The sequence below is a fragment of the Crocodylus siamensis genome, chromosome 13, assembly GCF_052110815.1.
Source record: "Crocodylus siamensis isolate JL-2025a chromosome 13, ASM5211081v1, whole genome shotgun sequence".
NCBI lineage: Eukaryota > Metazoa > Chordata > Crocodylia > Crocodylidae > Crocodylus > Crocodylus siamensis.
In genome coordinates, this window is record NC_143407.1 from 35,631,255 (window position 1) to 35,653,733 (window position 22,479).

A 22,479-nucleotide genomic window follows, 5' to 3' on the forward strand; every position below is an offset into this window, starting at 1 on the left:
CCTCCCCACCACTGCCCATCACCGGCTGCTTTGCAAAGGGGGCTACAATCCAAGGGCCCAAGGGCACTGGAGACCAAGCAGGAGCCTGACGCCAGGCATGAATCCATGTTCTCTCTACGGCTCCCTCACAGTGCTGAAGTGGTATACAGCAGCCTTAGGGCGAAGAAGAAAGCAGCTGCTAGGTTTTAAGGCCAGAAAGGACCATTTGTGGACACGCGGTCTGGCCTCCTGCCTTGTGCAGCTTGGGAGCCCTGCTGAGGGACTCGTGCCGCAAGCTTGCAGCTGGAGAGGAGCATATCTTCTGACCACGCTTTAAAGATGGAGGCTCTGGCCCAGGCCTCAGGAGTGTGGTCAAGCGATTGATTCATCAGCCTGAGATTAAAAGCCCGCACCCAGTCCAGTGTGAACGTATCTCATTTTAGCCTCTAGGCACAAGAGCGTCCTGTGCCATTGTCTCTCAACACATAAGGTGACCGTTGCCAGCATGAAAATATTGGTGTCTGCTGTTTCTAAGACACTGGAAATGAAAGCAGACGAGTCTTGTGTCTCAGCTGCATCACAGCATTCAGGAAGATGCCAGCCGCCACTGCTGCTAGCTAAAACATCTCCCAAATGCTTCCTGAGGCTGGATGGGGGAGTGCGGGGCAGATCTGCTGTGAGTGTTTCTGAAGTCTCTGATAACACATACTTCACCAAGAGACCTTCTCCCGCACGCCCCCTGACACCAGCACAGAGAAATTGAAGGGCAGGCGTTTAAATTAAACTTCATGATTCACAACCTCTGAGCGGCTTGTTGAAGACGCGCTGACTCTTCAGTGGCAGCTCTGCAGAGCCAAGGCGGAAATGCTGGAGCCTGCCCCCGCCCCGGGCACACGCAACAGCCACCCCAAAGCCTTGGGGCGTTTTCAATTAATTCCTTCAAAAGCCAAGCTGCGGCAGGAGCAGTCCACAGGCTTTGTTAGGAAATGAGTTTGCAGCAGGGCTAATCTCCGGGACCCGCAACGATTACTTCAGAGAAGCCATCCTTCAGTGCAGGACTTGTTACAGCGGTGGAGAGGCCTGCTGCCACCAGGAAGATGCTGAACACCGATGCCATCCGTGCTCTGCTGCTTGCGCCTCCGGGCTGCAGGCTGGTGTCTGAGCATCTCGTGCTCCCGCTCCTAAACCAGAGGTCACGGCTGCTTCAGATTCAGGCACTCCCCAGGGGTGCGGCTCCCCGTCCCACACCATCCCCTTGCAAAGGGAGACAGGGAGCGTGGGCAGTGACTGCACTTTGAGGGTGTCTTCCCTGGGCCACTTCCTTCTGGGTCCAGAGCCCAGCCTTTGCTGCGGGCCAAATCCTGGCAGACGCTTGTCCCTCTCCACACAAGTGCCACATGGAAGCGGGTCAGCTCTGCTCCGCGGCAGCCTGGGAAGTGGAAGAGCAGACGGCACGGCACGGGCAGCTGGGGCTGCAGTGGTGGAGCGAGGCGCCCGGCAGACGCAACCCCCTGCTCAGGACTGGGGACGGCAGGTGCAGATTGCAGAGTAGTCTGGGGCCCGGGGCTGCCTTGCAGGTGTGAGAAGTGCTGCACGGGTGCAGGGGCCCCAGGGCCGTGCAGCTGCAGTGACCACTGACTGCCGCCTCCTTGGCCGAGAACCAAGCTCATTTGCACCATGAACGGGAAGAAGCCCGGTCTGGGCCCCCACCCTCGCCCCAAGGGATTCTGCTGCTCCAGGAGGTGCCCAGGGCTGTATAACCCCCCCGCCCCAGCCTGCAGGCCGTAAGCCCTCCACCGGGGAGTCGCTGCTCACGTGCCAGAGCAGAAGAGGCAACTCCGGGGTGACCCACCGAGAGGGCCAAGAGCCAGTTCCTTGCCCTCACGCTGCCTCCTGCTGCTCTCTGCTCACGGGGGGAAATCCTGAGACGAGTAACACAGCCCTCTCTTCCCCGGGGCTTCGGCACCAGCCCTTCAGGCCCCAAACGCCGAGACGGACCGTGCAGAGCGGAGGCTCCTGGCCCCCATCTCTCACTGCTCAGGATTTTGCTGGTGGATTTTGCAGTAAACAGGCGCCCAGATGAGTTTCCTGGGTGCGCCGTGAGTTCAGCGCCAGGGACGCAGGCGGTGCTCCCTCCTCCCCACCACGGTGGGTATTGTGAGCAACCCAGACAGCGAGCAACCCAGAGCCCCTGGCTTTTCCCAGGCAGGAGGGAAACCGCTGGCCAGCGCCACCTCCCTGCTGCCTGCTGCTACCTCACGATCAGGACGGTTCATGTGGGAGTGTGTCCGCAGCCGTAGCAGCTGGCACGCCACGGTGTTCCCTCACCTGCGCATGGCACCAGAGGCCCCGACTGGGCTCCGAGTCTCCCTGCGCTCGGTGCTGCACAGCCCTTCCCCACAGCTCTCCGAGGCAGACGAGCAACTTGGCTAAGACGGTGCAGGCAGCAAGTGGTGGGGTCCAAAGCAGAGTCCAGGCCTCTGGAGATTCCTGCTTCCCCTCTCGGGTGAGCGGGGAACGATAGGTTGGAGGAGGGAACTGAGACCCCGGGAGGCGCCGGATGCAAGGGCGACTGCCCCAAGGGAAAGCTAGAACGTGTGGGCAATGAATTAAAGAAAAAATACACACCGTTTTCCACCTTGTGGCAAATTTGTGAGAGCTGACATCAGTCTCGCCTGCAGCCCAATACCACAGGAACTGGCGGACCCCGTGATGGGCGCAGGGGAGAGGGCTAGGGGCTGGGTCCGGCCAGCGAAGGACAAAGCCCTGCTCAGCCCAGGCCCAGCACTGCCTCTGTCCCAAAGTCCCTCTCCCCCGTGCCACTTCCCAGCCCCCAAGCAAAGCTTCGCTGCGCCAGCTCTCCGGGCCTCCCAAGGCTCCGAGCCCGCCGGAGCCACGCAACAGGCGCCAGCTTCCAGGTTATCGGTGCAGCTCCGGTTGCCATAGTGACGCGGGAGGATGCGAGTTCCCCCTTCCACCGTGCGCCATATGCCAGTCCGCCAGCCGACGCCTGCCGGGGCCGAGCCGAGAGGCCCCTGGAGGCGCGTGGCGAGGCGCTGAGCTGGAGCGATCAGGGCACGACGGTGGGCAGCCTGCCGGTGCCACTTGGGCTGGAGGTCCATTGGCTGGGGGTTACGAAGGGAGTTCCCTCCGACCCAGTGCAGGGCCACGAGAGGCAGTGACATGGCCCAGCTCTGCCCCCTGCGGCAGTGAGGTCCACAGGTTTCTGGGCATGCAGGATGAGCCATGGCAAGAGGCTCTGCCCTTCCTGATACCACAGCACCAAGAAAATAGCCCAGGGGAGAGGGAGGACCAGACAGCCTTCGCTGGTCAGGATCCAAGTGCTCTGCATGCGACCTGCGCAAGGGACTCCTGCCTTGTTTCACTGACGCTTTAATGGCTGTTTGATGGGAGCAAGTCCCAGGAAATGGAGCATAAAACTGGAGGCAAAGAACTTGCCTTTCAGCGCTCCCCTCCACAGGCAAAGTCTGATGCTTCTCCCTCCCTCTCACGTCTTCGGCAGGAGCGAGACGCAGCCGCCCTACCAGCTGGTGACCACTCGTCACTGTCTGTGCTGGGGCAGCGAGCGGGGCCAGGGACACGGCACCGCTGCCCCGAGAGATGCCCCAGCAGCCGCCACGGACAATCCCGCAGCAGGCTTGTGCCAGGAATTACAGTTCCACCACGGGAGAATGAAGACATGAAACGCGAGTCCAGCAAACACAGGGCCCCGTTCTCCACCGCACCCTTCTGCTGCTGGGAGCCCACGGCTCCATCCTCATAAGGATCAAGTGGAAACCGTTTTCGCAGCAGGAAACAATTACGCGAGCTAACGGGGAGGTGAGGGCCGAGGCCAAACACTCCTACTCCCTGGCGCATTTCAACACAACAGTCCAGCCAAGCGATTCTCTATAAACCAATTTCCACGCTTGAGGTAGCTGAAAACTTCAAAGGCACAGAGGAGAATGAAAATAATACTAAGGAAACCCGGGCTTGCAGCCTGATGCGCTGGCAGCACTGTCAGCAGCACTGATATTCCCGTGGGAAGGGCTCGTCTCTGGAGACCGCTATCCCCGCGCTCGGCGCTCTGACAGAGGTGGCTCTGGGTCCACCTGCCCTTGCCAGCTCCGCTGTGCCGCAGCATCCTGGTCTCAGCACTTCCTGTAGCTCTGGGCCCTGCAAGGCACAGCTCCTAGCCTTGCAGCCGCAAAGCTCGGATGGCTTAAAGCTACGGGCAAACCCCTTCGTTCTTTCACAGCCTCTTACCTGACCTCCACCGCAGGGCACTGGAGCAAGGAGATTTGCAGACGACATAAGGACAGAACACAGCAGCCTTTGCAAGGGCCGGTGCTAAAAGTCGTTGGGATGCTTTCCTTTTATTTCCACAGGCCTTGACTCAGGGCTTACACGTGGATTCCAGTTTAACCAAGGCTGGTGCCCCGGCCAGCAGAAGCGCTGGACTTTGTGGGGAGGATGGCTGCTACCCCAAACCGGATGCTGCCCAAACCTTTGCTTTGCTACAGACCTCAGTGTTAGGCCCTGTCTGAAAGGCAGTGTTTCTGACACACTGTGCAAGGATGAATGGCACCGACCGACCCACTGCCGTGCTGCCAGCGGCACAGGGCCGGCTTCCCACCCCCAAGTGCACTAGCGGAACAGGACTTTGCTCCCAAGAGACTGGCTTCCATGTTGCTTGGATGGGTTAAACCAGGCTGAGAAAACTTGGCACCATTTAGCTTTGTGGCAATTGGAAAATGCACGCAGCACCCACCCCCAACACAACAGGAACCAGGCCCCAAAGTGCACCCCCATGCCATGAACAAACCAAGTGAGCAGCTGACTATGGTACAGTGACCAGGTTTGGAAACAAAAAGGGTAAACCCCCAAGGCCCTTCCCCTGGCACGTCAGAGCCCAGGGCGCTGAGCGAGGAGTGCAGGACTCCTCACCCGCGCTTCAGTCTCAGCACCGAGTATCTGCTGCGAAGGGTGCGAGAGATGCCCCCCGTCAGGGCATGCAAGCGATGGGCCCAGCTACATCGTAACTCCCTCTGATCGGCCTGAGAGCAGGAGCTCTGCACGTGCCCGCAGCATGCCAGGCAGAGGGGCTGCTGTGATGCACGTGAGAGGCCCACGTGGTCATCTGAATTCTGGGCCAGAATTCAGACCCCTGCACCGTGGTGACCACATACATCCTTCTCCCTCCCCCAGAGGGGGAAGCAAGTGGGAGAATTTTTCTCCAAACGAGGAGGCAGGAAGTCTTCCCCAGCCCACACCCAGATCCGCCGAGACACCTACCGGAGCGTCTTGCGGATCATGTCCTCATCTGTGATCCCGTAGTAGGTGAGGGTCTCGTTCCAGGTGGGGTTCAGGGTGTTTCGCAAAGTTTTCGTTCTCAGCTTGTTGGCCTGGAAGAACAAATCACACCCCCGGTTACTGCAGCTGCAGCGGGGAGCAGTCGTGACCGATGTGCAAACACTTGAGAAAGGAAAGAGCCCAAGAAATGAGCTTCCCCAAGGCCCTGGCACCCGGGAGGTGCTGCCCCACCCATACAAACTGGGCACCTTGGCTGAGAGCAACAGAGCACGGGGACTTTGGGCTCAGGGACTCATACGGCAGGGGAGAGAAAAGAAAAAAAAATCAACTCGGGTTCAGCCCCACAGGGGGCTGTGCGGGCTGGCTGCTCGCAGGCCTGGCTCTCACTATCGTTTCCCCGACACACGTTTCATTAGCCTTGGCAGCGCTCAGCATCCCCTGGCTCTCACCACAGCCTCTTAACACTGAGCAGTGCAGTGCCCAGGGACACGAACAGCCCTAGCACAATGCCGAGCACGAGCCTGCAGCCCTCCTACTGAGGCAGGATGGAGCACGACGGATCCTCCCACCGTCCCGGGCTCTGCTACAGCCCCCCGCAGCCGGACCTTGCTGCTAGAGGGAGCAGGAGCAACTGCCGTACGTCCTCTGCCGACACAGGCCTGGCGCATGCTACAGAGCCGTGCTGGCTTCACAGCGTGGACCAAGTTTCCCTTGCCAACAGGGCAGTGTCGACAGCCCCCCTGCTGTGCACGCAGCCCTGCCAGCAGGGGAGAGGGCTTCCACCAGCTTCAGCTTCTGCCACTTGGACATGATGCCAGCAGACAGCCCCTCCTATTGCCGTCTGTCACAAGGGGACTCTGCCGACGTAGCTCTGGAGCCTGGACCAGGCCTCGGACAGCTCTGCATTCATCCCCACGGAGGGAGCTGCTCTTTGCAAGCAGACGACTGACTGTGCCCCTTCCATGGCAGTCCTTCTGAAAGGGCCTGCTCCATAAAACACTGGTATGGCAGTTTAGTGCCCCTATAAAACAAGCTGCTGCAACCATATTTAAGGCCCAGTTCTGGAAAACAAGTAACTGCCCTGACAAGTGCATTTTTTAATAAAGCATTAGCGAGACACTTCCAAGAATCAATTATTGGATCACTGTATTGTCATTTTTTCGCTGTTCTCTTGGCTTTTTTTATTGAATCATTAATCATTCCATGCAAAGTCTCATGGGAAGCTTCATTATGAATTCTGGTCACGTGCTGGAGCAAGAAAGTGCCAAAGAAACACACAAGTGTCGGTCAGGAGCAGGCACGGGGGAACAATGTGGGCATGTACTCTGCTCCCAGTGGAGCTCATCAGAGCATCCCGGCTGCCTCCCGCCTCTGAGCTGGGTCAAGCCGCTGCTTCGTTCCAGGGCCTCTCGTTAGCATACTAAGTCCGGAGGAGTTTTGCCAGGAAACCGTTTCAGGAGGAGCTTATTTGCACGCGGCTCGTTGGGCAGGCCGAGCACATCCCATTGCAAAGGTTGTCCCATCATTCAGTCTAGCACCAGAGTTGGAGGAAGCTGCTAATTGAGAGGTCGAACCGAGGCAGCCCAGACCGCAGCCTGCCGTGCACTCGGTGAGGACAATCTAGAGCAGATGCCAAAGCCTCTCCCCACTGCCAGCAGTCCGGAAGAGGACATCTTTCTCCTGCCCTGGCAGAGGGGCACTGAAAAGCTCCCTGCCATCCTGTGCCCAGCAGGATGCTTTCAGGTCATGGGAATGGGAAAGGGCCTTGGGCAGTGGGGACAACATCCTTGGCTCGTTCCATCCGGCTGCTTTATCAGCGCTCAGCAGAAAGACACTGGGGGCTGGACAGAGCTCTGATCCAGCACCCTCCGGGGCCTGGCAATGGGAGTCCTTCCACTGCCTTTGCTGGGCTACCAGCAAGCTGAATTCTCAGCAGCCCGGGCACCACCTGATTGAGTCTGTCATCCGGCACTTTGCTCATGCACTTCCCCAGCTTTGTCCCCAGTGACTTGAACAGGACAGAGCCACACACATATGCGTCTGCCTGGCTGGGGACAGCCCGCTTTGAACATTCGTGCCCAAGGGACCAGAGGGAGAAATCCAGGCACATGGGCTGCCCTCTTTACTCCTCCCCGCAGCGTCCCTGCCCTTCAATAGCTCCTCAAAGCTGGGTTTTCTAGCGGCTCCCCTGTGACGGTGTTCGTCAGGGCAGCAGGGCTGTGTGATTTCACCGCAGGTCTCATGAGACTTGGTGCTGTGCCGGTGGCTTGGAATCAGGGAAATACAGCACGTTTTTCGAGTAACTCTCCAGGCTGTGTGGTTGCAGCAGAAACTCTCCCCCATATTTTCTCCTCTTCCAACGCCTCAGTATTTCTGGGGAGAGAATGCAGTCAATCCACGTTTGCAGGCTAGGCACGCACCGATAATACTGGGGCAACCAGAAGAAAATCCAGACCCTGCCAGTGCACCGCTACAGGGAAGAGCAGATGGGGAAGGTAGGAGGGAAGTCCAACAGAGCTGCTACGGAACGGCCCGGAAACTGGAAAGCATTCAGAAAATGAACGTGCAAGGCACAGAACTGCAAAACCTGGCTGCGGCAGCAGTACGCTGGGGTGCAGATCGTCCCCAGCCCAGGCCTGCTGCCAGGACACCTCACCGCAAGCCCCCCAGTTAACGCGGCTGCTCTATTTTCGGAGGCATCGCGTCACGCTACTGGTGAAGGCTTGGCACGGACAACGGGGCGATGCTGGAGCAGCGTGACGTGATGCAGCTCAAAATAAAAGCAGCGGACCAGGCGCATTGAGGCTTTAGCGAGCAGCGGGAGGGTGCAAATTGAGCTGCTTATTTTTTAAGCTTTTAAAGTAACAGGAGCAAAGGAGCAGAGATGCAACCTGTGAGCGAGCCTGAGAACTGACAAATGCCACCAGGAGCCGCACGCTGGCCTGAGTTCATCTGCCCAGGGTTTCTGCCTGCAGATGAAAACGTCCTGCTTGGAGCTGAAGGAGATGGCACCATTAGGGAGGCAGGCAGGTAGAAAGAAAGAAAGAGCAGGAGAAGGAGATGAAATAGCCTCATCTGCATCCTCTCCTTGGCTCCCAGGTCCTGCTGGAAAGCCATCTGCTGCCTGCTAAGTCAGGGGAAAGGCTGCAGGGAAGATTTCTTCCCAATAACAGCATCTCCTAACCTAAGATCCTGAAGCCTAGCGTACCCAACACATCTCAGTCTGCTGCAGAGGCAAAAACTGCATGCCAAGGGGCAGGAAGGGGAAGAAAATCAGCAGTCGACGGAGCTACTTTGCCCAACAGGATCTCCGGAAGGACAGTGGGGGTTCATGCCCCCAGTCCATCACCCCTCTCCAGGCTGCCTTGGCCTGATGCGAACGGCTGCTCTCAGCGGCCTCCTAACAGCGTCGCTCCATCACAGTGCTGCACCTCAGAGCAGAGGCACCTTCTGGGGGCTAAGAGGAGAGCACAATCCCAGGCTGAGGGATGATCGATCTCAAGCCAGGCTGTGCTCCCCTCCCCTACCAGCTGTCCCGTGATGGATCGAGCTCAACAGAACTTGCACTCCTTCCCTGCCGGCCTCAGCACCGCCGCTACCGGGCAGGGAGGGCAGTGCACGGGGCTCAGGAGAGCAGGCCTACATGAGGGCTCATCCATCGATCCCCCGCCCAGTGGGAAACGGCTCTGGCCATTTCTCAGCCTAATGAGCTCTGATGAAAGCAATAGATAAAGGCTGTCAGCAAACAGTCCCACAGGGCCGTCACATCCATCACCCCACCTGGGAGGTGAGCGGGTGCACCGTGCGTCAGCACCTACGGGGTCCCTCTCGCCAGTCGCCAGTCGTCGTCTTGCTGTAGTGCCTGCATGAGACCTAGACATCAACGGCTTGTGGCATATGGGGGCTAGACAGTGCAAGTTAGTCTATAAGGTGGTGGCGGGGGCCGTTCCCAGGACCTCACCTTCCTCCTCCCCGCTTTTTTATTCCTGCACCGAAGAGCACAAAATGTGCCCGGGACATGCAGGGGCTTTCATCTGCTCTTCACTCCCTACAGCAGATCACCATCGATGGTGTGGCATGAGCAGGAGTGACAGTGTCTGCTGACAAACGCGCTCATGACTCTTCCAAGCTGCAGTGAAAACCAAGATGTGCCAAGGTGAAATGCCCTGACCACTGTGAATTTATGCCGCTGAACTTTAACAAATAAATAGACCTTCTCTAAAAGGGCCTTTTATTTTGGTATAAAACGAGAGCCAGATTAATATTCATAGCATATGCATTTTGTATTTAAATTCATCTACCCCAGCAGTTACTGTGAGTTCTTGCTACACATCAACATCTTTAATTATACCGTTCCCGAGCACATTCGAAACAGAAGGGGCTGGAAATATTTCCCTTGCAGTTTATGCTAGGTGTGATTATGGGCTGCGAGGTTTTTAATGCAAAAAAGGAAGAGAAAGGAGCTGTTCTTCTAGCAGTGCCATTCAGCCTGGCTCACACAGGCTTTAAAGCCATGTCACACACAACTGCTTCCTGAGGAGCTCTGGAGTTCAGTCTGCTGAGAGCCAGGACAGATGTCCAGGCGTGGCCTTTGGGCCGAGATCAACCTGGCAGGGTCACGAAGGTGGTTTCCCAGGATGAGGCCTGTCCCGTGCACTGCGGGCAGGTTGACCCCTGTGAGTTTCCCCACACCCGGGAAATGACTGCACTGTTTTGTGGCAACGGGGAGCTGTGTTCTTGCTTTCCCCCTAGCTTTCTCCTTGGCCTTTTGGCTAGGACCAAGTGAGACTAGGGGGCATCTGAACCCCAAGGCCTCTGGGCTTGGGGCTTGCACATAGGATGCCTGCCATGGATTTGGGGAGTATCTGAAGTCCCAGACAGATGGGTTTGGGAGGGAGGATATTTGCCTGGCAGTAGAGCCACACAGACTTGAGTGACTGAGCTCTGCTCAGTCAAAATTTGAGACTTGACTCTTGGAATTTGCCCACGTGTATTTGGTACTTATCTGATATGAAATATTTATATTAAAAAAAAACCACCACTGGCCAGACCCCCAGCAGTTTGCCCAGCTTGCCCTGAGCTCACTGCACTCTCCCCGGATGCACCAGCCTGCAACTGGTGGGCGAGCAGGAAGGGCCAGGAGGAAGACATGCTCCGGTGGGATGGGCTCCTCCTGTCCCCTAAAGGTAAGTGTGTGTTTTCTTCTAGGCTGGTGGATCTCCTCCAGTGGGCTTTAAGGTAGGCTTGTCGGGGGAAGGGGAAGACGAGGGAGGAGGAAGCCTTGGACCGCTAAACTAAGCAGCGCTCACAAGTACAGTCCAGCCTAGACCAACGAGCGAAACAAATACCCAGGTAAGCAACAGGGGCCCGGGCAATGCTGAGATTAGGGGGCCAGTGCACGCATGCACAGGAGGCCTCAAATGCCCCTACACAAACGCTCGTAGTATGGGAAATGAGCAAGAACTCACCCTCCTGCTAGCTGACACCAACCCAGACATTGTGGGGCTCCCTGAAACGTGGGGGGACCCAACGCACGACCGGGCGGTGAATACCAAGGGCTACAGGCTGCACAGGAGGGACAGGGCAGGGAGGAAAGGCGGGGGGGTGGCGCTCTACATTAAGGAGGAATGCACATCCTCACCAGGTAGCACAGAGTCAGAGGAGGGGCACACAGAAGTGCTCTGGGCTAGGATACAAGGCAGTCGAGGGGAAAGAGATTTAATGGTGGGGGTCTACTGCAGACCCCCTGACCACGGGGAAGAGCTAGACCAGGAATGCTTAAGTCAGCTCACGGAGGTTGTGCAGTCAAAGGATGTGGTAGTCATGGGGAACCTGAACTTCCCGGACACCTGCTGGGAAGAGCAGTCCGCCAGGTCTGACCGCTCACGTCGGTTCCTAGCCAGAGTGCAGGACCTCCATCGAACCCAGGAGGTGCCCAGGGAGACGCCTTGTTGGACCTGGTGCTGGCCACCGGGGATGACCTGGGGAGGGGGCTGTGGGTGCTCGACCCCCTGGGCAACAGCAATCATTGCCTGCTGGGAGTCACCAGCCAGCACGAGGTGGTGAAGGCCTACAGCAAGGCAGCAGCCCTAAATTTCAGGAGGGCAGACTTCAGTGAGCTAAGGAGACTGATCTGGGAAGCACTGAGGTCCCGGAGGGGAGGGGAGCCGGGTGTCCAAGGAGAGTGGTCGCTCCTTAAGGGGACGATCCTCCAAGCCCAAAGGGAGGTAATCCCAACACGGATCAAAGCCGGCAGGAGGGCGCGAAAGCCCCCATGGCTCACCAAAAGCATCCAGCAACGTCTCCTAGCTAAAAGGGAGGCGCCCACCCGGTGGCAGGGAGGGGCCATCCCCAGGGAGGACTACCCTGCGGTTGCTCAGGGATGCGGGGGGGGTCAGGGAGGCCAAGGCGGAGATGGGACTGGGACTAGCTTCCTGGGTCAAGGACAACAAGAAGTCTTTTTTTAAACATAGGGGGCAAAAAGAAGGTACTGGGTAACGTGGGGCTCCTGCAAGACACGCTAGGAAATCCAGTCGCACCAGATGACAAAGCTAACCTATTTAACGATTTCTTTGCCTCCATTTTCCCGAGCAGGGGCCGGAACAGCCCCCCCCACACGGGGCCCCTCTCAGGCCCCAGGGGAGGTGCGCCCAGGCCCAGGGTCAGGGCGGATCTAGTCAGCGAGCATCTGGAAGGATTGGATGTATTCAAATCAGCTGGTCCGGACGATCTCCCGAGGTCCCTTCCAGCCCTAATGTCTATAAAATCTATGAAATCTCCACCCCCGAGTGTTGAGGGATTTGGCTGAGGTCATTGCGGGACCCCTGGCACGGCTGTACGAGCACTCGTGGGGCTCTGGTGTGGGGCCAGAGGACTGGAAGAGGGCCAGCGTGGTTCTCATCTTCAAAAAAGGGAGAAAGGAGGACCCGGGGAACTATAGGCCAGTTAGTCTTATCTCGATCTTGGGTAAGCTTTTTGAGAGAATTACCCTGGCACATGTCCACAAGGGGCCGGGGGGAGATCATGCTTAGGGGCAACCAACACGGGCTCATTAGCGGCAGGTCCTGTCAGACCAACCTGGTGGCCTCCTACGACCAGGTCACCAAATCCTTAGACGCAGGGGTAGCAGTGGACATCGTCTTCCTGGACTTTCAGAAGGCCTTTGACACTGCCTCTCACCCCGTTCTCATTAAGAAACTGGGGGCTGTGGTGTCGACACCCACACAGTCAGATGTGTCGCCAACTGGCTGGGGGCCCCACCCAGAGAGCGGTGGCGGACGGGTCATTTTTGACCTGGAGGGACGTGGGCAGTGGGGTCCCCCAGGGCTCGGTCCTCGGGCCCGCACTGTTCAACATCTTCATCAGTGACTTGGATGAGGGGGTAAAGAGCACCTGTTCAAATTTTCTGATGACACTAAGATGTGGGGGGACGTGGGCACGCTAGAAGGGAGGAATAGGCTGCAATGGGACCTAGACAGGTTGCAGGGGTGGGCAGATGAGAACAGGATGGGATTCAACACAGACAAGTGCAGGATGCTGCACCTGGGGAGGAACAACCAGCGCCATACCTACAGGCTGGGAACTCCCTTCTCGTCAGGGCAGAGGCAGAGAAGGATCTTGGAGTCGTCATTGACTCCAAGATGAACATGGGCCGGCAGTGTGGGGACGCGGTCAGGAAGGCCAACCGCACCTTGTCGTGCATCCACAGATGCATCTCGAGCAGGGCCAGGGAGGTGATCCTCCCCCTCTATGCGGCACTGGTCAGGCCGCAGCTGGAGGACTGCGTCCAGTTCTGGGCGCCACACTGCAGGAGGGACGTGGACAACATGGAGAGGGTCCAGAGGAGGCCACTCGCATGGTCGGGGGGCAGCAGGGCAGGCCCTACGAGGAGAGGCGACGGGACCTGAATCTGTTCAGCCTCCACAAGAGAAGGCTGAGGGGGGTCTAGTGGCCTGTTACAAACTAGTCAGGGGGGACCAGCACACACTGGGGGAGTCCCTGTTCCCCCGAGCACCGCCGGGAGTGACCAGGAGTAACGGTCACAAGCTGGCAGAGGGGAGATTCAGACTAGATATCAGGAGGCGCGACTTCACGCTCAGGGCGGCTAGGGCCTGGGACCAACTTCCAAGGGAAGTGGTGCTGGCTCCTACCCTGGGGGGCTTTAAGACAAGGCTTGACAATCACCTTGCTGGGGTTGTTTGAGCAGCACTCCCAGGCCAGCCTGGTGCCCAATGCCCATGGACTGGGATCCTCTGCCGAGGGCTCTGCCCCTTCTGCCCCAGGCACTTCAGAACTTGGCCAAGGAGACCAGAGCCATGTGAGCTGCAAATCTCCAAAGCCAAGCTGCTCTGACTAGGTGATTAAGGAGGTTGCCTGGTGGTGCTGCCACAGCCACGAGGAGATGGCCAGTGAGCCTCTCTTCCCAGAGGTGAGGCTTTCAACACAGGCACTGTCTCATCTGAAGGCCTCCTCCTCCTTCTGGAAGCACCATCAGCCCCAGGCTGCGTGTGAACTCCAGGTCACACTACATTTTCATGCCATCACACTCCTGGCCCAGCTGTATCTTTGCTCCAGTTGGGGTGGCGGCAGGGGAAATACCCTGACCGAGGTAATGTGATTGAAATGGCACTGTGTAGCGGAGGGTGCACCCTTGTCTGCTCGCAGACAGGACTCCCTATGAGAGCCTCATAGTTAGCGTCCCATGGCTAGCTTGCAGTGGAAGGATCTTGGCTACACACCGACTTTATGGAAACGGGAGACTCTTCCCTAGCTTGCTCCTGCAGCCATATGGCTAAGGGCGAGTGAAACTTGGGGGCATTTGACCCCAAGCCTCCAGGCTTGGGCCTGCTTGTAGGGTGCCTGCCAAAAGATCTGGAAGTATCTGAAGCTCCAGGCTGTAAATTCTGGGCTGGAGGATACTTTCCGGTAGTAAGGCTATTATGGTTCTTGAATGACTCAAAGGATTTGGAACTGATCTGGCTAATTTGACCTGGGACATGAAAAAAATTCCTTTAAAAAAAAACCTCTTGGTTTCCTTGAAAAGTTTCCCCAGGAGGTATTTTTATAAAAGAAGGACTATTTGTGACTTAATCCCAGTTTTGATAGAAACTAGTAAGTGCGGAGGTGGGAATGCCAGCACCACGGGCACCTCTAAGCGAGGGGCTCCCTAAGAGAGCAAACAGAACGGGTCCTTCCCCGGCGCGGCCCACTGCCTGTCTCTTTAGGTTCGTCTCTGTGTTGCTCATCAGCCTAATATCTGAACCCCTCCATGCCTCCTTCAAAAGAGGTACCCTCTGGAGACTGCCTCTTTTTCTGTACCATACAGCTCCAAGCACACTGGCGGTGCTAAGAGATCAGGGATGCAACTTGTCATGTGTGTTAACAGGAGGCTGGCTGAGCACCTGAGCCTTAAGGACAACACACGGTTATTTCACGCAGTGGCTTTCACAGAGAACCCACAACCACAACAGTGTACGTCACAGGACACAAAGCAGGGTAACCGCCATAAACCACGTAGCAGGATCAGACCCGCTGAGCACGAAACAGAAGCCGCGTAAAGGGAATCAGATGGTTCAAAACTCAACTCACCTTACTAGCGCCAGGGAGCAAGTGCAACTTGACATAGGGATCTGCCAAACCATTGTGGTCCATTGGCTTGAGGCCCTGAGGAGGAGAAAGGGAGAGGAGGAGAGGTTACAATTCCAGCACACCACAGCTCTTTGCTCTTCAGACCAAGGGTGAGGGCTGTGACCCAGGGCCCCAGCTCAGACGCTTCCTCCAGGCTGAAGGGTAATGCCCAGTGCTGAGAGTGATGGGGGGGAGCCCTGGGCCTGGGACCAAAACCTGCCTCGTTCCCAGCGTCCTCCTGCCAGGCCTGGCGTGGACCTGAAAATCCAAGCAGTGAACAAGCGGCCGCCCCGTGCCCAGGGTTGGAGGAAGCCAGGCCGCCGCGCAATCTGCCCATCGATTCGTTCCAATTCAATTACCTTTGAAGAGGGCCATTAAAGGCTTTTTAACCAGACGCGAGACAGCAAAGGGAGCGGCGGTGGCTGGGGAGCAGTCGGGAGCCTCGCGTCCACTCTCCCCCTCCCTTCTCCCTCAAATTGCTTGATCTGATTTAGGCACGTGGCTAATTTTAGAATTAAACAGATGTGACCTTGCCACAGCCAAGCAGCTGCAGCTCAGGGCAGCCATGTGCCCAGCCCGGCAGGTTCCCCTACGCTGCCACGCACCCCATGCTAGGCCTGGGCAACAAGCAAGGCCCTGGCACTGGCCTTGTTCGGGGCTATGCCCTGGCAGTCTCAATGCCGAGGACAGGGGCGGTGCACAGCACACAGGGCCCTGCACCTGCCATGGGGGCTGGCTTGCATCTCATGCATGAGCCCAGAGGGCTGCCAGACTTTGTACCAAGCTGTGTCCTCTGGGCACATCCTTTGGCCCAGTTGCCCTTAGCCTTTAGCAGGAGGCAGCCCCCTCAGTGGGTCTTCCACGGGAAAGCACAGGAGGACACGGGGGCTGCAGTGCTGGAGGTCTGTCTGGCGCTGAGACAAGCCTAAAGCCTCCTTCAGTCCGGAGGATACTGACTGCCCTCAGCAGGGACCGGGGGGGGCAGATCAGGGGCCCGTTTTGCTCCTGGGAACGGGCATGCGCTGGCTTCGGACATCAGTGAGGGAGCCCGCGCCCGCCTGCACCCCAGGCCCCTTTGTCACTCGCTGCAGGATCAATGCACTAATGCGATACGACTGGCACAGCAGCTCGGGGATGAGGTCGGGGACAGGAATAGCAGGGGCAGGCAGCAGCAGAGCTGTGTGCAGGGAGCCCGGGACTGCAGCAGCAAGGAGCTCATACTGGTCCAGGCTGCGATACGCTGGCTGAGCTGGGCACGAGAGACGCCTGGGACTGGAACAGCAGGGCTGGGAGGGTCGCTGTGGCCCATCCAGTCCAACCCTGCCCAAGTGCAGGACCCGCTGTTTCCAGACAGACCTCCCCCAGCCTTGTCCTGAAAACCTCCGAAGGGCATGCCCAGGCTGCTTGCTTCATCGCCCTATTTTTCCCACAGCTGAGGACCTTGAGGATCTTGGTATAAGCTGCTCAGACCATTTTCTCCTGCTGCTTTGATCCCTCAGCTATAAAGATTGCAGGTCATGGGGGGAAGCCGGTGCCTAAGATAACCCTCTGGCAGCGCACCGAGCATCCAGTAATCTTACAGGAGCCACAGGCGGCTGTGGGCTCAGAGAGATCTTCACTTAGAAAACACTCATGTTTGGAAGAGCAGGGATGGTAGCACCAAAGACAGAGGAGAGAAGAGCTGAGCTGCATGGGCCAGGCCACCTGGCATTGCAAAGCCCCCCCGGGGCATCGGGCAAATTCACCCGTTGTTTCCACACTGAAGCTGGCCCACAGCCCCTCCCCTTCCCACAGGCACTCAGACCCACTCACACCACACTGGTTTATGTGCTGCCATGTGAGCCACGAAGCACTAACATGGAGCTGGTCCCTAGCCCCATGCACGGGCCTCCACAAGATGCAACCCGCTGGGATCCACCCCCAAGGCAGAACGACAGCCCCAGCCATGTCTCTCGGAGAGCAGCGGCCCTGCCGCCTCCCAGCCACTCCGCGCGCCAACCGCGTTTAGCTGAAGGCAGATCAATAGGATTTAATTATGAGCGGTGCTGATCAGGCTGCTTATTAAGTCCATGCTAGAACGGCACAGAAATCACAGGAGACATGGATCAATTCCACCATCACTTCCACATGCGGAGGTGGATCTCCTGCCTAGCGCTCCCCGTGCCGCTCGGAGCCAGCCCGGGGAGTTCATGCTGGAGCCCAGGGGTCCCACAGCTCATCAGGCTGTGCCAATATTTGCTGGAAACACCCGAGAGCCCCTACCAGATGCTCCTGGCCCCTCTCTGCCAGGGATCTCGCAGCAGCAGACTATTCCTGTGTTTCGAAACGCTGAAATCAGAGACACGGGGCAGAAAGGGGCTCTTCACAGAAGCTCTGGCTGCCCATGGCAGGCTGGGGCAGCTGGGAAAACCAAGCCAGCAGCGACACAGCCAAGGTCACACCCTGGTTAGGGATGGGCTGCCCTGCTGCCTTCGCTCATGGGTACGCGGCCCTCCTGGACGCTGTCCTCCCCGAGCCACACGGGCCCTGCTGGGAGGGCGAGGCCTGCGGAGTCCAGCCGAGGACACGCTCAGAGCAAAGGGGGCTTCCAGCAGCCTGGCTGCCAGTCACGCTAACCTGGGCCCTGCCCGGCTCAGCCGGAGCAGCTGAAGGCAGGGCCCTGCAGGGCCTCCACCCTCCTGCCCTGCCGGTTCGCTACAGGCGTGCCGGCTGCACCGCAGCCCTTCCCTTCCCAAATGCTGCCCGGAAGCCAGTGAAGTTACTGGATGTGGATTTGGGACAGCTTGCACTGGACTGATGTCGGAGGAAAGCAGGGGAGGGCTGGCAGCGCAGAGAGACCCAGATAAATGGAAAGTGCCAGCGCCTGTCTGAGGGCCTGCACCGGGCCGGTTACATCAGCATGGCATTTCTGAGCCTGGCCTGGCTGGCCCCCTCCTGCCTCCTCTGCACGGCCACGAGGAAGGACCTGCCTTGTCTGCGCGTTTGAGCTAGCAACGGCGATCCTTCTCCATGCCCCTGATCCCCCACTGGAGCTGCACAGGAACCCAGCCACTACCACTAGCGTTGCTCTGTCTTGCAGTCATCCCACAGCGGCACTGCGCAGACAGACAGACGGCTCCTCCCTGAGAGCTTGCCCTTGCGGCCAGGGGGTGGTGGGTCCATCTAGAAGTGACTGATACTGTGCTCAGCAACTGTTGTGTCGCCCGAGCGCATCACACGCGCGCGCCACCCAGGCTCTCTGCGGCTCAAGTCAGAGGAACGGGTCCTGTCCCCAGCCGGACTATGCTGGCTTAACCCCAAATCATTTGTTAGCCCTTCTCTGCCATCCGCAAACTGCCCTGAACATGGAGCACGGCCCATCCAGGCAACAGCTCGTTCGTTCCAGTGGCGTTTCCATCCATCACAGCCCATCCCCATCCCCATCCCCATCCCCACACCGAGGAACCCAACCAACCCCAACCCCGCTGGTGACACAGCAACGACTGCACTGGATGCTGCGCAGTCAGGCTCACCTTGGGCAAGTGCTGAAGGGACTGCCCCCCTTTGGGCACCCGGTGCTCCCTGCCAGGAGCCCTCAAGCCCAGGATCGCCCTGTTCTGCATGCCAGGGAAGCCCTGGCATTTTGTAGGCCCTACTGCAAACAAGCAGTAACTGAGCAAGCACCTCCAAAGGCAACAGATGAGCTAGCATCAGGTGGGGCCCACTGGCTGTCCAGCCTGCCCACATCTCCCAAAGGACTGCCAGAGAAAGGGTTAAACCCACTGTGAGATATCTGCCAGGATACGTCCAAGAACCAGCTCAGCCCTCTCCGACCCTGCGCAGAAGATAAAAGGGCTCAGGAGAGACACGAGCAGATAGACAATGGCTGAAGATTAGACTACATAGAGAGGAGCAGGGATGGGTCAAAGGGAAGAGAAAGAGAAGGAGGTTTTCTTTATGGGGAAAACCGGGGCTTCCAGGGCTGCTAAAATCCTGAGAAGTTTGAAATGCCAGCTGCAAGGCTGGGGGGAGCTGCCAGCAGCTGTTGTAGTGTAGGGCCCAGACTGCGCCGAAGCTGACACCACGGCTGTGCCCCGGTTGAGGGCTGGGACTGTACAAAAACACCGGCTGCTTCCCTCTTTCCCTCCCTCGCCTCCCACCCTTCCTCCAAGTTATTGCAGCTTTGAGGAGACATGGGCTAATCACAAAGCCCTGCCCGGTGACTTCAGCAGCGGGAGGGGAGAATCACCTCCCAAAGCAGCGAGCGGGAGTCAGCCGGCCAAGCCATGGAGGGGCACATGGGAGATCACTGTCCAGGTCTGGCACCGTAGTTGCACCCAATGCAGGCAGGGGCTGGAGAGCTCCTGGAGAGACGGAGGGGATGGCGGTGAGGCTGTCGCGGAGCCCTGGTGCCTCTGGTGCTTACAGGAGGTTTCCCCACTTTGAGAGTCAAGAGGACGCCCCTTCCTCTCAGCCCTGGCCCCGATGGGCTGCAGCGTGACAGCTCTGCGGGAGGCCGGGGCAGCCCAGTCTCTTTGGTGCTGGAAGAGCGAGGCCCCCTCGCATCCATCGCCAGCTAATCTAGGGCTCTACGGCTATGCCAAGCTTTGCTACAAAGGCTATGGTTGTGAGGATGGGGAGGAGACCTCTCACCTTTCGGTGTGCAAGCTTGGGCAGCTTTCCCCAGACGAGGTGGAATGAGAGCAAGCAGATGGTGAGAGAAACAAAACAGAAGAGCGAGAGCGTGAGAGCGGGAAGGAAATGGATGGTGGAGACAGGGAGAGGAGGTCTGAGCCTAAGGCCGTGCAGGGGCGGCTCCTGCCCCCGGCTCAGGCAGCAGTTCTCTGCCGGGCCAGCTCCAGCACAGCGTGGACCTCGGTGCCTGCGCTCCCTTGGCCGGCAGGAGAACCGGCCGTAGTGGCTGGGGAGGAACATCGTTCCTGCCTGGCCCCAGGAGCTCCCGGGGGGGCACCCAGGCTTCCTGCCAGTGCGCCCACAAAGCCAGGCCCCGGGGAGCTGGCAGCACTGTTGGTCCTGCTCTCCTCATCACCAGAGCCCTCCTCTGGGCCTGCCTCCAACCCTGGCACTATCTGTCCTGCTGCCAAATCCCGGGATAAGAGCCTGCATCTCTGACCGCGAGCCATTTAGGGAGCGGAAGGGGAGAGTGTGAGTCCCCTCCGGAGAGGGGAGGAGGGGCTGGGCAGGGGCTCACAGTCACTGCTGATTCAGCCAGAGGACAGGGCCAGGGGCAGCTCTCAGCACAAGGCCCAGGGCCACTTGGCCGCCAAGTCCTGGGAGATTTGCATTCTTTGGCAGTCTGGAGCCAGACAGCCTGAGGGACGCGTGGCGGCGGTGGCCCCAGGGCTGCAGAGCCAGCCTTTTTCACCTCCTCTTCCAGGACACGGGAAGCTGGACATGGCACCTCCTGCCAATCCCGGGGCCGGGCGGGAAGGCAGCTGATGGACAGCCCTCTGCTCCACCATGCTCGTGCAGGTGGGGAAATGCCAGCCTCGGCATCTGACGGCAAGCCAAGGAAATGCCTGGTGTCTGCCAGCTGTTTGCAGAGGCCACCTCTGGAGCAAGCAGCTGATCCAACATGCTGACGCTGCGCTGCCTGACGGTGAATGGCCAGCCTCCTCCCAGCCAAGATGACACCGGGCCCACGCCCGGCTCCAAATTACGTGGGAAGAGAGGGGGAGGGCAGGTGCTTAGCTCAGCAAACCCCAGCTCCAGCCCCTTTGCTGTGTCCTTCACAGCTCTACCCTGGGCTCAGGCCCCGTGGTCCTCTCCCGACCCCCTCTGCCAGCCGCTCCCCACCTCCAGAGCAAAGCATCCGCCGCTCTCCCGGCGGGCTCTGCTGTTTGCAGGAGACACCCCCAGCCCATCTCAGGTCCCCGCTGCTTCCCCTGCATGTGTCGTTTCTGGTGTGGTGGGACCTAGGTGCTGCCCGGTGCAGAGGACTGCGACCGAGAAGCACAGACCGGGGAGATGAAGAGGGAAAACAAAGGAAGGGGGAAAAAAGTGCAAACCAATGAGAGGAAGGAAAGAGAAGGGAGAAGCCAAAAAGGGAGAAAAAAGGGAACCAGAGCAGGGAGATGGGGATCTGCCAGGTCCAAGCGAGTGATTGCTTGTCCGCCTCCTCACTCCCCCTTCCAGCCACCCTGTGCCCACGCTCCCGCAAGTGCCCCAGTGGGCTCGGCCCAGCACCGCATCCACATCTCCATTTAATTCTAGCAAATACTTCAAGAACAGGAGCAATGGGAATGCAGAGAGCTGGGAACGGCAGCACTGGAGCCCGTGGCTGAGCCCAGGCGGGCAAGCGGCCATGGGAGGCCGGGCAGAGGTCGGGTAATGCGTGTATATGGAGGCCTGCCGACAGAGACGTACCTTGGCTCTGTTGATTGTGCAGTGGAGCGCGTTGTTCTCCTGATCATACAGCAGGCTGAAATCCAACGTCCCCAGTGTGGCTGTAAAAGAAAAGAGGCCACGATCAGCCTGTCACCTCAGAAGGGATTGCTGCCAGGGTATGGGCTTGTGGGGGTGCGAGGAGCTCCCAGCAACAGCCCCCTCCCCTGTCAGCCTGCTGCGAACCAGCCAGCGAGCCTGGCGCTGCGCTGCCATGAGGGTCCTGGCACCTCCGGCCATGCACACGCAGCTCCGTAGCCCCAACCCCATGGGTACAGGAAGGCTCCCGTGGCTCTGGTGGGAGCAGGACGGGGCTCGCAGGCCTGTCCGGGGAAGGCAACACCTTGGCTCTGCCGAGGCACTAACATGTGCAGCTGGCACCACGCAGCTGCCAGTCCACTCCACATGAACCCACAGCCGTGCCCAGGCAGCGAGGCACGCGGGGCTGGACGCCCCTGGGGAGAGCCCCTGCTGCCCCGGAGCTTCTGCTGGAGTGGAAGCCATGCCTGGCCCTTCCCTTCCCTGGTGATGGCACAGAGTCCACCTAGCCACAGCCCCGTGGGCTGCCAGGCGCTGCAGCTGGGGCAGCCCCCCCCCCCGCCCCCCAGGAAACCACCTCCCCTGCCCCTCCTCGCAGGCCCTACTGTCCCGGGGCAGGCCGGGGACCCCCCGCCCAGAGACCCCTGCACGCCCTGCTGCCACGGCTCCTGCCCGCTCTACAAGTGGCCCAGCGGCCTCTAGTGGCCACGGCGGGAACGGCGGGCCGAACTCGCGTGGAGGGCCCGTGTCTGCAGCCTGCCATGGGCTGGCATGAGGGGCCGTGTGCGTGGGGAGCTGTGGGGTGCACGAGCTCCTGCAGAGAGCCGCAGGCCTACCGAACGAGCCTGGGAGCTGCTAGGCCAGGGACCACCAAGGGCCAGGAAGGACCTGTGCTGGGAAGGCGAGGGGCTGCTGTCCTGTGGCTTCTCTGGGAGCAGGGGCTCTCCGGGGCTTGCTTTGCCCCTGCAGAGGGGCAGGCTAGCACAGGGAGCCTCCTCAGCATTGAGGGCTGTTTCCTTGCCCACTAGCCCCCATCTGATCAACTACGAGGAGCATTAGGAAGTAGCAAGTCCCAGAGCACCTCCCGGGTCTCAGCCGCGCGCTCAGAGCCTCCTCTGCCCCTCGGACGCTAGCAGG

At 59.1% G+C, this 22,479-nt stretch overlaps 2 protein-coding genes across 5 annotated transcripts in view; one reads left to right on the forward strand and one right to left on the reverse strand.

Moving 5' to 3' along the window:
- The window catches only part of LOC149854268 (uncharacterized), a 42,480-nt gene extending 32,964 nt beyond the window's left edge, over positions 1–9,516 (forward strand). For 3 of the 4 annotated variants that reach the window (XR_016438883.1, XR_016438884.1, XM_090025512.1), the window contains one exon: positions 9,347–9,516. Coding sequence is in view for 2 of the 4 variants with exons in the window: in XM_090025512.1 (XP_089881638.1) it covers positions 9,347–9,373 (27 nt within the window). In the remaining 2 variants the exon portion in view is untranslated. The remainder of the gene's footprint in view (positions 1–9,346) is intronic. The other variant, XM_090025514.1, reaches the window with a different exon arrangement.
- The window catches only part of DOC2B (double C2 domain beta), a 57,364-nt gene that overhangs the window by 21,388 nt on the left and 13,497 nt on the right, over positions 1–22,479 (reverse strand). Inside the window, exons 2-4 of the mRNA XM_090025506.1 lie at positions 21,286–21,365; positions 14,881–14,955; positions 5,275–5,384 (exon numbers count right to left, since the gene is read on the reverse strand). Of these exons, the coding sequence (XP_089881632.1) occupies positions 5,275–5,384; positions 14,881–14,955; positions 21,286–21,365 (265 nt within the window). The remainder of the gene's footprint in view (positions 1–5,274; positions 5,385–14,880; positions 14,956–21,285; positions 21,366–22,479) is intronic.